Source organism: Nuphar pumila, chromosome 10, assembly GCF_984573655.1.
Source record: "Nuphar pumila chromosome 10, dmNupPumi1.hap1.1, whole genome shotgun sequence".
Taxonomy (NCBI): domain Eukaryota; kingdom Viridiplantae; phylum Streptophyta; class Magnoliopsida; order Nymphaeales; family Nymphaeaceae; genus Nuphar; species Nuphar pumila.
The window spans coordinates 108400423-108418931 of NC_143258.1; the positions used below are offsets into that span (position 1 = coordinate 108400423).

Genomic DNA, 18509 nt, shown 5'->3' on the forward strand with positions numbered 1-18509 from the left:
AAGCAACCGATCCGCGTAGGAGAAGATCGTCACTCACAACAAAGCAAGGGACAAAACCATGAACTTCAGTAAAGTGAAGGGTAAAAACGCCATTTTATGAGCTAAAAAAATCTCACTTTAAAAAAATAAAAAATTGCTAATTATCATGGTCATAATGATGATGATGGTAAAGAATAAAGATCATGATCATGATGACCATCGTCCGACCTTCCCTTCTTTTCCCGTCCGTTTCCATACTTTGCTCTGCGATGACCGGTAAACGGAAGAGGCGGAGCCACACCCACCACCACCATTCCATCAAGGCGTCCTCCTTCCCTTCTCATTAATTGTTGTTTAGAGAGAGAGAGAGAGGAGGTGGTATAAGGCGAGGCCATGGGGAACTGCATGTGCTGCGGCGGGCCGTCGGCGTCTCCGCGGAAGCATCACCACCAACAGAAGCAGAAGAAGCGGAGGAGGAGGAAGGATCGCCGGCCTAACCCGTTCGCCGGAGATTACGGTGGCGAGGGCGTGCCGGCGGTGCGGGTGCTGAAGGACGTGCCAGTGGGGCGCAGCTGCATCACCGACAAGTACGTGCTCGGGAGGGAGCTCGGGCGCGGGGAGTTCGGAGTCACCTACCTGTGCACCGACCGCGAGACCCGAGAGGCCCTCGCCTGCAAATCCATCTCCAAGCGGAAGCTGCGGACGCCCATCGACGTCGAGGACGTCCGCCGCGAGGTCGCCATCATGGGCAGCCTCCCCGACCACCCCAACGTCGTCAAGCTCCGCGCCACCTACGAGGACGCCGACGCCGTCCACCTCATCATGGAGCTCTGCGAGGGCGGCGAGCTCTTCGACCGCATCGTCGCCCGCGGCCACTACAGCGAGCGCGCTGCCACCACTGTCACCCGCACCATTGTCGAGGTCGTCCAGGTCCGGTCAATTCCCTCTCCTCACTCTTTTGGCGGAATTTGGGGGTTCCTTCCTCGTTTTTTGTGGAAATTAGAGTTTTTTTTTTCATTCTTCTGTTTGGCCTTCTATTTTTCTTTTCCATAATTTTGATCCGCTCTCTGTAGATGTGTCATAAACACGGCGTGATTCACAGAGACCTAAAGCCAGAGAATTTTCTGTATGCAAACAAGAAGGAAAATTCGCCTCTAAAAGCGATCGATTTTGGGCTTTCGGTCTTCTTCAGACCAGGTTTCCTCTTCTTCTTTTCGTCGCTGAACTATTAGATATGTGATTGATGATGGTTCAGGGCAATTGTTCAATTTCTAGTTATTTTGTACGAATCTTGTGAATTTTAATGGGCAGCAAGAAAATTTAGAGATTGTTCTGCCTATGTAGATAGTTAGGTCTGCCAATTTTTTCTTTTAGATTTCTATGCATGATCGTATTCGGAATATATGCTTTTATCTCACTTCTTGGTGCTAATCTGAGGTTGTGCTTCCTATTTTGGTTAATCCATGTTATAACTGTTGGTTTAGCTTTGTCTGTTTACTTATTTTTCAATGTTGAGATTGATTTCTGGATTTACTCGTTCATGGGTGGTGCTAAATCAGGTGAACGGTTTTCGGAGATAGTAGGTAGCCCATATTACATGGCGCCGGAAGTCCTGAAGCGCAATTACGGGCCAGAGGTTGATGTATGGAGTGCTGGGGTGATCCTCTACATTCTGTTATGCGGGGTGCCTCCGTTTTGGGCAGGTTGGTTCAGATGATATTCTTGTTATCCGATGGTTTATGCGCATCTTGTTCTCGACTGTGGGTGTTCTTACCATCTAGGCACCATGTATTCATGTTGCTTGGCTGTCGTTAGTGTGGATCGATAAGCATCTTAATATCCTTCGATCATTTGTTTGTAATTATTTGGTTGGGATTGTACACAGAGACCGAGCAAGGTGTTGCTCAGGCAATTCTCCGTGGTGTCGTTGATTTCAAGAGAGATCCTTGGCCAAAAATCTCTGAAAGCGCAAAAAGTCTTGTTCGCCAGATGCTGGAGCCTGATCCAAGACGAAGATTAACAGCTCAGCAGGTTCTCGGTAGGTCCAACATGAATTAGAGTGAGATTTAGAACGTGTTGCAAGTCAAGTACAACTGGATTGAAACTGTGACATTGCCTAATTGATTTTTCAGCCCCTCAATTTGACCTTTTGTTTTCTTTTGCTTTTGTTATTGTATAATTTGTGTGGGTTTCATTCTAGCTGGAATTGATTAATCCATCTTGGCATTAGTTTTTCCTGCTTATTCCAGATGATTATTGGCATCGATTCTTGCTACATCATTGTCAGATCATGTGCTAAAATGAACATTGCCTTTTAGTCTTCTGGACCTATTCACTACCAAGCATCATCAGCTAGTCTATAAAGGACCATGGTTTATAGGACATTGGGACAATAAGATGTAGGTCTTTCTTTATGCAATTGAGTTTTTGAATGACTGCTCTATCATTTTTTTTAAACTTTTAGTCATTTTTACGAGTATTCATATTCAATTTGTTCTTGAGGCAGTACCTTTCCATTTGTTTTGTATTTTTGTTTCATGATGCACAACGGCAAAATCTTTACTCAGATGGTGAATGGAGTTCCTCGTGTGCTTGCAGAATGTAGTAACATTGGTACAAGGATATTCTTATGCTATAACTTGGCCTGCTTTTTCCCACTTTCATTTACAGAACTCTGGCAGTTGATGCCTGTGTTTGGCCAAGTTTTCATTTTACTAAAGATTGTATTCTAAGTGTGCTGAGTCCATGCTTAATCTGGCACCTTCCTGTATGCATTTGCATCTCTAAGTTGAAAAACTGTTTAGTCCTACATTCAATGATCACGGTCTCATTTAGATGCAAGGGAACTGCTGATTTGTTGCAATGCCACTGGTGAAGATTTAGCTGCCATAATTGATTGTGTCAAGCATCATAGTAGGCCATTAAGCTGACACCAGCATAGCAGATTATTCATTTATTTGCAATGGTAGGCACAAGATCTTATATAATCATAAGGTGTCAGAGGCATGCTATTTCATACTCTTCCATGTCTTCAACTTTGAATTTGTGAATAAAATGGTTGTCTATAAATAATACATTCCCTTTGTCTTGAAAACCAAATTTTATAAGCCAGTGCTGATCTGAATAGACAATCCTTACAGAACCATTACTGAAGCACTTGTGCTGACAGTTTTGTAACCGTGTATCGAACATGACAATCAATACCACTTCAACTCAACCAACATGAACTTGCAAAGGGAGAGATGATTCTTTTTATAAGCAAATTGTTGTTATTCTCTGCCAGTTGTTTCCCTAGACCTGGCAAGTGAAGAATCAATATATAATGGTCTTTGTAGGATCAATAGAAGGAATTATCTATGGTAAACATTGAACCCAAAAGTTTGAAGATTCTCACATAAAGGGACGCAAGAGGGCTCTGGATGGTTTTGCTATGTCCATATCATAGTCACCTATATCGTTAAAGGTAATTTCTCGGCAAAGTTATTTCTCATAGAGATTTTCAAAAGTTGATAAATCTCAAGAATATATCATGAGTTTAAAAAATTGAAAAAATATAAATAACAACAAAAAAAGCTAAGAAAATAATAAGTTTTACATTATTTTTCTTTCAAAAGTATAAAGGAACATGTTTTAAAGGTTTTAAAATATAAAAGAAACAAAAAATAGGAAATACAAACTTAAAATAAAAAATAAAAAAATTATCGCCATATTTTGAAAATATCACGATATATTCCAGATATTATTAGCTACCTTGAAATAGCTGATAATATTGTGATACCGGTGACAGTGGTCTGTATTGACTTCTACCATGGCTTGTGAACTTGAGGGAGTGTTTGATTGCACATCCCATGTGTCGCGTAGGAAGCCGTGATCGTGCGGGACGTCACGGCGATCAAATGTTGGACACGACAAATATGCGGAAGGCGTCTGCCGCGTCCGTGGAACGGTGAATCACTGTTCCACCCCCCCTTTTATGTTGAGAACACGACGACGAGGATGCTAAAAAAATCGGGAAGGGGTGGGGTCTCTCTCTCTCTCTCATGTGCATCAGTTGGGCAGTGAGGCCGACAACAAGGACAGCGTCGAGGCCGTCTCTCTCTTCTCCCCTTTTTCTTCTTTTTTCCCTTCGTTCCTCCCCCCCCCCCCTCTCTTTTCTTCTTTCTTCCCCTTCTTCGTTCCTCTCTCTCTCTCTCCTTCTTCTTTGTTCCTCATTCTTCTTCTTCTTTTCTAATTAGAGTTTTGATGAGAGATGATTAGGGCTTTGATTAAGGTTTTTTTCACTGATTAGGGATTTGAATCAAATAGGGCTTTCTTTGATTTGATTAAGGATTTGAATCAAATATCTTTAATTAGGTCTTTTGATATTTAATTTGGTTAGGGATTTTCTTTGATTTGATTAGGGCTTTGAATCTAATTTCTTTAATTAGGGATTCTTATAGTTAATTTAATTAGGGATTTTTTTGTATTTGATTAGGGTTGTTTTTCTTTGATTTTCTTTGATTAAGGTTTGAATTAGGGATTTTTATATTTAATTTTATGGATTCTTTATGGTTTCTTTGATTTTTTTATGGTTTATTTTTCTTGTAGTTTAAGGTTTTTTGGTTTATTTATGATTTGTTTTCTTGCATTTTAAGGTTTTATGATTTATTTATGGTTTTTGCATTTGTATATAATAAAATATGAATTCTTATTTTTTCTCAAATTACTCAAAATTTAAACATTTTTTCATACTTGGATCTAGTTTGAGATCCATATTGGAGGCTAAAATCCTTAATGTTTTGATAAAATTTCATAATTAAATCCAATATGACACCGATTAAAGCATTAATATATAAAAAAAATATCAATTCTTATTTTTCTCAAATTACCCAAATTTTAAACATTTTTTGGTTTTTAGATCCATATCTGGAGCTAAAATCCATGATAAACATGTTAAAACGCTTATATGGTGTTGCACATCCAATCATACAATCCAAAATGAAGTTATCCAACCCATTATCCATATGTGTTAAAGTTGTCCGGACAACATAAAAATCAAACTCACAGGCATAAGGAACACAATTTCTTGTCCAATCGAAACAAATGCTGGACATGTATTCTGACACTGATTCAACTTAATTGTTTTGGGAAATGGCACAAAGAAAGTGTGTATTGTGTGTGTTTCTTATCTATCACAATTTGTCTCACTTTTATCTATCTGAGTAGATACTTGGAGTGTATAATTGAAGAATTCTGCTATCTCAGAAACTTCCTTTTTTGCAGACAATTCTTCGTCTCATTCTCGACTTTTTCATGGAAATTCTGATTTGCCTTTCCCATACTGTCAAATTTGACCAAACAAAAATTCAAAAATACCACAGAACTGGAAAATACAAAACCATGACTGTCTCATAAATCTATAGCACATTCTTATCTGATTTACAGTTTTGTGCTTGTTTCTTCCATATTCTCTCTTGATTTTCTATCATAAAACAAATCTTTAATTATTATTTTATGTGGATGTTTGGTATGATATATTGTGCATGCTATGGTTATTCATTTGTAAGTTTGTTAATTTCTTAGAGATGCGACACCATAGCTTTTTTTTTTCTACCTCTCTTTTGTTAGAGGTACCTGAATGCTTTCTTACTCTTCGAAATTTCCTTTGATTTAGATCATCCTTGGTTACAAAATGCGAAGAAAGCTTCAAATGTGCCTTTGGGAGATATTGTGAGGTCAAGGCTCAAACAGTTTTCCATGATGAATAGATTAAAAAAGAAAGCCTTGAGGGTTAGTGCCTGTCCTTCTGTTGTTATCTGTTGCTTATTTTGTCTTCATTCCTAGAAATTGATATCTATGCTCCATCTGGTCCTTTTTCATTCTCTTCAAATTCCAATTTGCTTAACGAATGTGATAGGTAATTGCGGAGCATTTGTCTGTTGAAGAAGTAGAAATTATAAGAGACATGTTTACATTGATGGACACTGACAACAATGGAAAAATCACATTTGAGGAATTAAAAGCTGGTCTGCAGAAGGTTGGATCCCAACTAGCTGAGCCGGAGATGCAAATGCTGATGGAAGCGGTAAGCCTTTGTCAACAGAATACTATAGTTTTTGCTTATTAATTCTGATGCTTGCTTTGAGTTACATTTTGTAGACTATGACTGCTAAAGTGCTATTTTTCTATATGCCATTGAGATGTTAGTTTAATCATGCAATGTACATTACAGATTAATTTTCTTATCCACCCACCCACCATAAACATGCACACGGACCCAGCCACTGATCTGCACATGCAGATGTGTCTCTCTCTCTCTCTCATCAGAATGTCTGCATCAGCAATTTCTCTGTGGGACAATTTCTGAGAAATTTAAAATGAACCTTTGCTCGGTAACTATTTAGCAACTTTTGGAAGGAATATTTAAGTGAATTAGTTAGAAAGCAAAGAAGACAAGAAAAAAGATAGGAAGTTAATAGTATGAAAGTTTTCATAAACTTGAGAACCTTAACATGAACTCTTTTTTAAAATTCCCATGGTATCCCCTATGTTTGATTGCTCCAGTGCCTTTAATATTTAAAAACTAAAATAGACTGTTATTTTGAAAGTTTCTTAAGATGGTAGTTTAATATTTTTGTTTTTCATTATCCCACCAAAATTATCATCATTCTTAGATACATTGGGTCTTTATATTTATACACTTTCCAAACCTGTGCTATGAAACCAACAGTTTGAGACCATGCAGGGGGGGAGGGGCGGGGGAAACGGAAAACCAAACACCTTAAATTTCTCTGTCAATACCATTGACACAGTCTGTTTCGTTTTTATTTGTAGTGCAAAAGGATAGTTTATATTACCAGGTGTGGAAAAGAAAGAAAAAAAAATTATGCTGGAATTTTTTTTTAAGAAATCCATCGGTATCACATTTTTACATTTACAAGCTTTGCAAGTCTAGATTCTTTTGTTCATTCTATTCAATCTTCCTTTATTGGCTTTGCTTCTTCTGTTGATTGTGTAAGACAACTTTTCTGCAGCTTCTTCGTCGTTATCCTAGTTAAGAGTCTTACGACTTTAGACTCTCTTTTCTGATTGTTTTTTCTTGTATAATCTCAATCACGCCCTTTTTTTAATTTTAACTTATGGGAGGTTCTAACTGTTTCTCTCAAAGTCCCAAGGCCCCGGGACATTTTTGGACTTTTGCATCTTCAAGAAATCAGTGGCATGCATGTAATTTTCAAATTAATTGAACCAATGAACCTTTTTCCCTTACAACTTCATCATGGTAAGCTGTTAACCATAGTTAAAGTTACTGCTGCTAACGGAATGATGAATTTTCCCAAACGAAACAATAAGCAAGGAGGAATGTGGGATTTGATATAAGGGATGGATGGATTTGAGATTAGCCCATAAGGCAGGGACCATTTTTGGGAAAAACCCTTAAAAATAAAGACACCCTGGATGATATATAGGTCTTCAAAATTTGAAATCATGATTTCATGGTTTTTGGGGACCAGGCCGACTCTATGGAGAAAATATATGAACTTTCTAATGACAGTTTTCTTCCTACAGCTGATTGATTGCAATGACTTTTTGACTCGGATATGAAAATTCAGTTGCATGGTCATGTTACATGTGATTGTATCTTTGGAATTAAACAACCATCCTGTTTAAAATTTGTTTTTTGTTATTCTCATGGGGCTAAATGGAATTATGCATTCAGGCTGATGTTGATGGGAATGGCACGTTGGACTATGGAGAATTTGTCACAGTCACAGTCCACTTACAGAAGATGGAAAATGACGAGTATTTCAAACGAGCATTTATGTTCTTTGACAGGGATGAAAGTGGTTACATTGAAATGAATGAGCTAAGGGAAGCTCTGATGGATGAATCTGAACAAACTGACAGTCAAGTATTAAACGATATTATGTGTGAGGTCGACACAGACAAGGTGAGTCGAGCTTCAGTATGATGTTATTCATTTAAGGATGTATGTGGTCCTTGTAATCAATTCTTAGATGGAATTTATGTACTTACCACTGTGTTTGTCTCTTAAGGATGGGCGCATCAGTTATGAGGAATTTATCTCCATGATGAAAACGGGGACCGATTGGAGAATGGCATCTCGTCACTACTCAAGGGAGAGATTCAAGAGCCTAAGCATTAGCCTTATGAAGGATGGCTCCCTTAAATTGGATGATGATTTCAATAGTTGAGGAAACAACAGTATGCTTGCAGTTATTCTTTGGATCATCTGATGCTGTGAAGTTGGATGCCTAGATGAGCCAATGCTCGTGCTACAGGGTTCAGATACTAATCAATCGTTTGTTCCAAGTGATGCCATCATGGCTGAAGGTGGTCTTTTTGCACAAGGCTGAGGATGGTTGGGTTTGTGGTGGATTTCGTGTTCATGTTTGCTTGCTTGTTTGTTTCCTTTTCAAATGTGCCATACATATAGCTTTGAACCACAATAGATTTACAGAGAGATTCATTCATCTGTTTGCAATCCAAGCTTCAGAAGGGAAATGTTTGATTTCAACTCTCTTGATATCATTCCTGAGGTGGTTGTCACATTTTCTTCCATATTGTTCATCCAAAAAGACCCACATGTGATTTCTGGCCCTCAAGTTTGGTATTCATTCGAAAGTGGTGTTTTTCCGTCCTTCGGTTCCGGATGAAGTTCCATGTCAGTTAAGAATTTGCCCTCCTTCCCAGGGAATGCTTAGAAATGAATTCTGTACTTAGTAACTGCAAGTGAGAAGCGCATAAGGGTTTGAGTGTGCTTTGGTTTTTTCAAATGATTAAAGAAAGGTGCATTTTCTTGTTGGTGTTATGTGACTGATAATTGATGTTTGATCTTTGAACATGTAATTCAGATCTAGTGGCCTTTCCCATGATCACACAACTTGAGGAGTGAAACATCAACAATTTCTTAGTTATCTAAAATTGAGCCGACTGCTAGCCCACTTGCAAGGGCGCTGCCTGCAGTTAATGAAGATCTATGCCACATATATTGCTGATATTTTGAAAATAATGCAATTTTATGCCTGATAATCCAAGCACCGATATAATAAAAAAACACGATATTTTCAAAATATCACCTATTCTGAAAATCTTGCATTTTTATTAATGCGATTAAAACAGTTTTTGCAGTATTTTTAAATTACTTATGTTTTTGTTTATACTTTTATATATTGTCACAATTTCGTAGGCTGATGTTTTTCAAGAAAAAAACAAATCGTTTTAAAATACGGTGAGATTGTAATAAGAATGAGAATTGTGACACTGATAAACACTGCTGGTTTAACCTTTCTATCAATGTTGTCAAATTTGGTTTATGAGCCCAATTGCTTTTCAAAAAGATTCTGAGAATTGGCCTGAATCTACTTGAGTAGAATAGTTTTGAATCCCTCCATTTTAAAATTGTATTTTTTTAACAAAAAATAATAGAAATCTATATCTAAAGAATAGAAAGTCAGAAAAACATCATCTAAAAAAAAATACAGAAATGAAAGTAAATCATGACTTGACATTCAGTCAAATTCTGCAACACACATTAAATAAATACTTGAAAACTATAATAGCAAAAACAAATGGCAATTGTCACTAAATTTAATAAAAGAAAGAAAACCCATTCAGGACGATTTCAATTAAATCAGTGAGGTGCTGATTCGATTCGATTTGACCCAATTTTCCACAAAGGTTTTTGGGTAAGAGAAGTAATACGCTGACTGATAAAATGTGGATGGATCAAAAGACTCAAGACAATACCTTGTAAGGCAGGGTGGTCGTGGGGCCCACCCGGGGGCGAGGGTTCCACGTCATTAAAAAAAAGAACGATACTGTGCTTTAAGTCATGCATGTTGTAGCAGTTGCACAAACAACAAAACAGTTGGGCCTAACTATTGTGACTTTACAAATGAGAAAATGAAATAGTAGCTTCTCTTTTCAACCTGCCTTATGAAGTCAGGCAATCACTTTCATTATTCTTAATCCTATTGAACCACAGTAAATTCCATGAGATGACTAGATTCTGCAGTTGGTTAGGTGGGTCACATTAACCATGTGGGACTCGCACTCAATTGGGCCTTTCTAGATCAGGCCAGATCCAAAACTTTAGAGACCTTGCTACACTAGACCGAGTTATGGTTCAGACCCAGTTGAATCAGAATCAATCAAAGTTTGTTTGTTTTTTATGACAGGGAACCCTTGCCGAGAACCTGGTCACTTAATGGGTTTGCTCTTTGTGAGGTAAACCCTTGATGGAGTCACCGACATCCAATTTTTACGAAGCCCACCAGTTAAGGACACCCCCACAACCATCCAGAGTTGAACCTGAGACAAAGGGGTCAGCACATTCTCTTTAGGCCTGCTGCCACTTGGGCGATCCGAGACCCTAACATAGGGTACTACAGGTGTGGCAAGGTTAGACCTGGTCCAGGACAACGTTGGCATGGACCAAGTTTGATAAATTGACTGCTTTGTTTGTAGTTTGATGGGGATCTTTGGATTTTCTGAATGAACTGCATAAAAAAGAGCAAGTCCGACACTGATACTTTACTTTTTACTAATAGTTGCCTTATTTTACCCTTTTCAATATAATTTTTTTTGTGATATTTTCTTTTTTTAATTAAAATGTATCCACTTAAACGTTGTTCAATAATCATTAAAATATTACGATAATCCAGAATTTTTTTTTAGGAAGAAAACTGGGGTTAGTCAGACCTCCACCAATTGTACAACTCATACCATTGGGTTTTGAACTTTCAACGTCCCAACACAAGGTGACGTGCACTAACTGCTCATACCAAACAAGTGGAGCCCCTGTTGGATACGATAATCCAAATTGGCCATTAGAATATTATAAGTGCAGCTCAACTAAAATACTTCTAAATTCATTATACATTTTTCTAGATATGCAACTTATTAGAGCTCCGACTCAAGCTCAAATAGGATCAACTCATATCGTAGGAACCAAGTGTATATATTCAAATCTAGTTAGGTTTAGGTCAGACTTGAGTACCAATATAGATGGATTTAGTTGGAATTATGTCTAACTTCATTTATAGTTATATTTAATTTAATTACTCTCTCTCTCTCTCTCTTGTATTGATTGTACTGTCCACTCAAGTGTGAAGGATTCGGTCAACTGTGCCATCTAGTTAAGGACATAACCTCAAAAAACAGATTTGAATTAAAAAGAATTTTTGAAGAGTAGCTTGTCATTTTTCATATAAACAAACAGCTGAATATTGGGATGCCACATAAATTGTAAGGATTTCAATGTTTGAATCATACTGTAGACTAACTACTCCAGTACTTGACTACCTAATTTATCTTTTTTTTCAGAGGTCCACTTATGTGGAATTTGTATATGCGATTATACGATACCGTATAGAAAACCCTTTGATTCTAGCAGTGTTTCTTCAAACAAATCTGTGTCGTAGTTACCGTATCCCTTCTATGTGGGGTTTATCCTAAATAACCACTCAAACTTGAGACCGCAGAACAGGTGCAATGTGATTGCACAAAAAATGTGCCGGTGCAAATCATTGAATGACACTTGTCTGATTCAGTTGAAGGATTAGAAATTTTATGGGCCCACAGACTGAATTAGACAGGTGTCATTAACAAAGGGAGATTAGATGGCACTGTTTCTTTTTTAGCAATCACATTGTACCTGTTCCAGCCTATATTTAATTTTTTTATACTTTGCTTGTGAAAACCACCCCAGAAGAAGGAACCTGGTCGCTGTCCTGTCGGTGTAAAACTCCGAGGGCTTACCCCTCGATCACAGGGAGTCACCAAGCTTTGACTTAAGCAGGGAGTGACGCCCATGGAATTGGAACTTAGGCTGCTCGTCAAATAGTCTGGCCCCGACCCACTACACCCCCCCCCCCCTTGGATCTATCTCTCAATCTTTCATTTTTTGATATTGTGTTTTTCACTGTCTTTTTTTTTTTTTCATACCTGAACTCATAACAGTGTGTTAATGACATCATTTAGCTGATCTGTTAAGTAGAGTGGACCTGCAACCCTCCCCATCAGCTAAATGTTGTCAGTTTCATATCGGCCCTTGAATAGTTGGGCCAACGATTCAGGTGAATCGGTCAACTTTTAACCACAGGAAGATATGTGTCACAAAAATATTAAAATTATATTTTTCACTATTTTTACAGTTATTTGAAAGTTAACCTGCTCAGGTCAGTTGTGTCTCCATTTTCTACCTTTACGATGTGATTCAGGCCAATACTGACAACATTGCCCGATCTCTCCGAACAAAAAGGTGCAATCCAAACAAGGGTTGAATGTTGTTAATACTTTGATTTTACTCAAATCTGACGTGCCTTCGATTCAAAATTTGTTCAATGTAAGGGTTTTCCTATATATATAGTCACGAAAACTGAAATATGAGAACTAGGAACATGAGCATTTTCAAAGCTTTTTTGCAAATCCAATCGTGTAGATGTGTTAGGCATGATAAATTTGCTAGGAATTAATTGTTGGATTGTGTATTTTTGATGAAAAATGTGATTTTTGAATGCTTGAATATTTATGAAATTTATGAGCCTTCAATTTTTGCATAATTTTTTAACAAAACGAGGATGAAATTGATATCTCAATTTGAGTTTGAATTTTAATTTAGATTTAAAAATAGGACTGATAGAGTGGGATGCCCCTTATGTGGTCCCTCGTGGATCTTGAAGTCCTATATGGGAATGACTTAGTCCAAGCTAATCTAAGGAGGAGACGTCCCCGCCTACTTTCCTAATCTCATCTACTTAGCTTAGTCAACTTTTTTAATTTATTTTTTTATTTCATTAAGAGACCTAGTTAGCCAACTTGGTAATCATTTTCTTATTGTGTAGGAATTCTAATTAGATAGGATTTATGAGTTAACATTTAAATTAAATAAAATTTAAATTAGTTAGGATTAGTACAAGAGTTCCTTATTAAGTTAGGAACCTCATAAGAGAGGTTTCCTTGTTTAATTAAGAGACCTTATAAGAGGTTATTTAAGGAGGTTTTTTGCAGCCTTCCTCTCACACACCCCTCTCACTCCTATTCTCTCTCCCTCTCTCTTCTTCCTCCCTCACGCTCCTCTCTGATAAAGAGGAACCCCAAGGTGGTCCAAGGAGTGGCTACAACTCCATTGAAGATATGCAGTTGTGGTGGAAGGTGCCTATTGGTAAATACGATTTTGGGATAGTTTTTTGGTAGATTCAAGGATTTTGAAGTAGGTATAATGTAACTTTATATGTGTATATAGTGCTAAGATACATGAGCATGCCGTAGGATGATCTCTGGATATGTATCAGTAGATATATCAGCCTAGATTCATATATGAACTGATATTATGCCATGTATGAAGGTTTTAAAAACCCGAAATCCTTTTTTGGAAGTTGGTTTTGATTTTATAAAGAAAATGTGTACTCTTTTAGAAAAAAATGCATTATTTTGAATATTAAATTCATGTATATATTGTATTTCTGTAAGATTCATGGTTTAAAAAAAAAAGTGTTCTGAATCCAGGTTGGATTCAATCGGATCCGGGTCGACACTTCCTCCTCACGTTCTATTTAACCCCCTCCCGCAAGGGGTTTTCTTTTATAAAAAATGCCAAAGCCCACCACTGCTCGACCTCACCCCTCCCGCCTCTTACTGCTCCGCAGAGTTTCCCCGACCCCCCGCTAGGATCCCTACTCGTCGAAGGTCGGATCCCCCCCCTCCCTCAACACAATGTAATTTTTTTAGCGCTTCACGCCGTCACAACGGATGTGACATGCTTACCAAGGTACAAGCCTTTAAAAACCTATGCTTAGAATCGTCAACGAGTTTGACCTAGGGGTGGCAAAACCTGACCCGACCCGCCAACCCGCCTCTTAGGCGGGTTCGGGTTGGGCTTAAGCCAACCCGTTTAATAAACGGGTCAACCCGCGTAACCCGTTTATTAAACAGGTCGGGTTCGGGTTGGGGGTATGCCAACCCGCCAACCCGACCCGTCAACCCGCCAACCCAACCCGCCAACCGACCCGCCAACCCGACCCGCAAACCTGAGAACTCGTTTACCCGACCCAACCCATTTATTAAATGGGTTGGCGGGTCGTGTCGGGTTACCCGTTTATTAAACGGGTCGGGTTCGGGTTGAGGTATGCTGACCCGCCAACCCGTCGGGTCGACCCACCAACCCGCCAACCCGACACGATTGCCACCCCTAGTTTGACCATCTCTGAAGTAGGAGAATATTGCATACGAGGACAAATAACAGAATACTTTTAACTTATATATATATATATATATATATATATATGTGTGTGTGTGTGTGTGTGTGTGTGTGTGTGTGTGTGCTTTTAACTCAAGGACGCAGTTTTGTATATTCTTGTCCATTTAAAATTATGTTATTTACTTTATTATCGCGTTGTTATGTGCACAAGCTATTACTTACGCAATTTATTTAGTCGATGTACAATTTTGTATATCGTGTATTGCTTAGGCAATTTATTTAGCCAATGTACGATTTTGTACATCGTGCATCACTTGTGTAATTTATTTGGTTCGATGTGTGGTTTTGCACATCAGGTCTTGATTTATGTCATTTACTTTGTTGCCACACTGCAATGTGCACAGAATTACGCTTTACTATATATGTATTATATATATATATGACTTTATAAGGTACGCATACTTCTGCCTACTTCAGATTATGCGTACATTTAAAGACATTGATTTGCATATCCTTGCCAAATCTCTATTTTTAAAAGGTTTTTACATGAGAGATTTTAAAGCTCATATTATTCATTATCTCGAAAAGCAAAACAAGTATTTGGTGTTTGTGTATTCGCAATCGAGTCTTTCTCTCAAAATTGTGTAACAGAAAGGCTTCAACTACGTAGCCCTAAGTGGTACATATGTTTGCTCCTTCGTTTTGGTATCCGAAATGACTTGGATATTCTCGGCCTAAAACACAGGGCTTTGAAAATTTCTAAATGATGTTGAGGTTTCTTTCTGAAAAAACAATTGTTACGACAATGAAGCTGTACATGATACTTCAAGTACAAGGTTTTGATGATGAGCAAGTGAAATCAACTGCATTTCAGCTAAGGCAATGAAGAAATTGAAGAATTCGATGAAGAATCTTTGAAGACTAGTGTGCAAATGTTAAATTCATTAAAAGTCTTAGATTCTTGTAAGAGCCTTACTTAGAGTGCATATTTAGGTTGCATTTCACCTAAAAAGTCTTTAGAAAATCTTTTCTAAAAGAACCCTTCATGAAAATCTTTTTAGAAAACTCTTTTCTTAAATTTTCGTGTTTATTAGTCGACCAATAGACTCACTAGTCGACTAATCCTTTCACGCCATATTTTCTAAAAAGTCATTTTTGTCAAATTAGTCGGCCGAAGGAATTATCAGTCGATTGGACAGAATGTCTGTTTTCTGAAAAATTTAGCAGTAGTCGACTAATGATTTTATCAGTCGACCGAACAAAATGTATGTTTTTCAGAAGATTTTAGCAGCAGTCGACTAAAAGGTTTTTCAGTCTACTGATGATATTATTAATCGACTAATTTTATCTCTAGTCGACTAAGTTTCAAATCTTCAGATTTTCAAACGGCTCGATAAACAGATCAGTCGACCGACGATAAATGTCAGTCTACTAATAACTAACTATTAGTCGACTAACTACTGTTTCAGTCGACTAATTTTGCCGTTTTTCCTGAAACTTCAAAAAGACGTGTCTTTTCATTTTTCAAACGTTTTGATCATTCAAAATGGACTGTTTTGACACCCTTTCATACCCTCAACGTATGAAAACTTTCAACTATAAATATGAGTGCATTTTACACTCAAAAGCACAATAATTCAATCAATTTGAATCAATTACTCTTTGCTTTTCACTCATATTTATTTTCTCACTCACGTGATATTTTCACTTCAGTTTTTCACTCAAATTCCTTTGAGAGATAGTGAATTCGTGAGTAGAGTATTTCAACAACCTCAAAAGCCAAGTGCATCTCATTTGTATTCATAAGAAGGGCTCATAGGTTGTATTGTAAGTTGTTACTTATTTCAATTTTCTGTAAAAGGAAGGACTCCTTGGTTTAAAGGAGTTGTTTGCTTTCAGTAGGTGTGTTACTGAAAGTGAGACCAGATTTGGTCTGTTTGATCTTGTAGTTACACAAGGTTGATAGTGGAAATCTCAAGCGGGTTTTGCTTGGGAACTGGATATAGGTCGGGAAAGACCGAACCAGGATAAATTACTGTGTTCTTTGTGTGTTTGCTTTATGAATTGCAAAATCCTTCAAAATTTCGCAGACAATTTTTAAAAGCACTATTCACCCCCTTCTAGTGCTTGTTGCCTCGATTCTACTGCACTTTCATTTGGTATCAGAGTAGGTTTGCTATTATTTTGATTTGATCATCATCTAGCATGGCAACTACAATATCTCAACACAAAGAAGGATGCTTCTCTGTTCGTCCTCCTCTCTTTGACGGAACAAACTATGGATACTGGAAAGTGAGAATGACAATATTCTTGCAATCCATGGATCTCGATATTTGGAGAGTTGTTTTAGATAAATACCAAACTCCATCAACTGATTTCAGCCAATGGACCGATGAAGAAAAGAAGACTGCTTCACTTAATACCAAGGCAATGAATGCATTGTATTGTGTCGTTGACAAGGTAGAGTTCAATCGCATCTCTCAATGCTCTACAACAAATGAAATCTGGTATACTTTTCTCGTGACTCACGAAGGTACGTCAAAGGTAAAGGAATCTAAAATTGTTTCTTTGGTTCATAAATTTGAATTGTTTAAAATGAAGCAAAATGAATCTATATCGGACATGGTAACAAGAATGACCGATATAACTAATACTCTGAAATCCCTTGGAAAAGAATATTCACAAGTGGATTTAGTCAGAAAGATCCTAAGGTGTTTAACTCCTGAATGAGAGAGAAAAACCACAGCTATTGAAGAGGCAAATGATCTAAACACTCTCACTCTTGAAGATTTGGTTGGTAATCTAATGGCATATGAAGTCCAACTTCAAGACAATCAAGAAGAAGAACCCAAGAAGAAATCTCTTGCTTTTAAGGCTACTTCTGACTCTGAAAATTTAGAAGAAGATGAAGATAAAGATATTGTCCTCATTACAAGGCAATTCAGAAGATTCATAAAAAAGGGAAGATTTCAAAGAAAGGTAAAGAAAGCAGATTTTTCCAATCTAAATGAAGTCAAGTGTTTTAATTGAAAAAGGCTGGACATATCAAGAAAGATTGTCCTCTTCTCAAAATCAAGCCCAAGGACCAATTCAAGAAGAAAAAGGCATTTCAAGCATATTGGGATGATAGTGACTCTTCTTCCGATGAAGAATCAAATGAAGAAGTCGCCAACATGTGTTTTGTAGCACAAGAAGATTCGGTAAGTCAATTTGACTATGATGATTTATTAGAAGCATTCACCGATTTATATGTTAAATTTAAGAGTCTAAGTTCTAAAAACAAAGAGTTAAAAACTGAAAATTTAACTCTTGACTCTCAAAACAAAGTGTTACTTCAAGAGATAGAAGATCTCAAGAAGGAAAACTCTTGTTAAGCATTTGAGATAAAAGAAATTGGAACAAGAACCAATCTCTTACAAAAAGAAATAACTAGTCTAAAAGAAAAATCAAATGATCTTCTTTCTATAGTGACCAAATTCACAAATGGTCAAGAGAATCTAGAAAGACTTCTTGGTTCTCAAAGATGCTCGGTTAATAAAACCGGATTGGGATATAGCTTCTTTGATACTCAAAATAGACCAAACTATGTGGTGAAGAATCAAAGACAATATTCTCAACCATTTATTCATAGAACTAAATTTTCCACTTCTAATAGAAATGCATCTAATCATGAAACTTATAATGCTTATAAGCCTAGACATGATTATTCTAGAAATGATAAATTTTTTTATAGAAAGAATATTTATTATCAAAGGAAACCAAAATCCAAATGGATATGGGTTCCTAAGACTAACTCTCATTGACCCGAAAATAGAAAGGGGTCAAATGCTTTGTCTTCTAATTTTGTTGTAGGTACAAAAAATAAGGAGCAAATGGATATTGGACAACAGTTGTTTCAAACATATGACTCGAAGGCCAAAGTTATTTTCCACCCTCCAAAATAAGCATGGAGGAACCGTCACCTTTGGTGACAATAACAAGGGAAAAGTAATAGGAAGAATTTGAAATGAGCTTGATAGGCGAATTAAACTACTTCCTTGGACTTTAAATAAAGCAAACTGAAGAAGGAATCTTCATCAATCAGGCTAAGTATACAAAAGAACTTCTCAAGAGATTTTGGATGGACTCATCGAAATAAAAAAGAAATCCTATGAGTACAACTACTTCTCTTGATAAAGATGAAAATGGTAAAAATGTAGATACTAAGCTCTACAGAGGTATGGTCAGATCTCTATTATACTTAACTGCTAGTCGACCTGATATAATGTTTAGTGTTTGTATGTGTGCAAGATTTCAAGCTAATCCAAAGGAATCTCATTTAACTGCA

General features: G+C 37.2%; 1 protein-coding gene across 1 annotated transcript; it reads left to right on the plus strand.

Annotated features, from left to right (window-relative positions):
• Window positions 1-223: 223 nt before the first annotated feature.
• LOC149827841 (calcium-dependent protein kinase 10-like) lies at window positions 224-8558 on the plus strand. Its single transcript, XM_090019682.1, has 8 exons — window positions 224-909; window positions 1053-1176; window positions 1539-1682; window positions 1865-2017; window positions 5633-5748; window positions 5876-6043; window positions 7679-7909; window positions 8016-8558. Exons 1-8 carry the CDS (start codon window positions 373-375, stop codon window positions 8172-8174), a joined length of 1632 nt encoding a protein of 543 aa, XP_089875808.1. The 5' UTR covers window positions 224-372; the 3' UTR covers window positions 8175-8558.
• Window positions 8559-18509: the final 9951 nt, after the last annotated feature.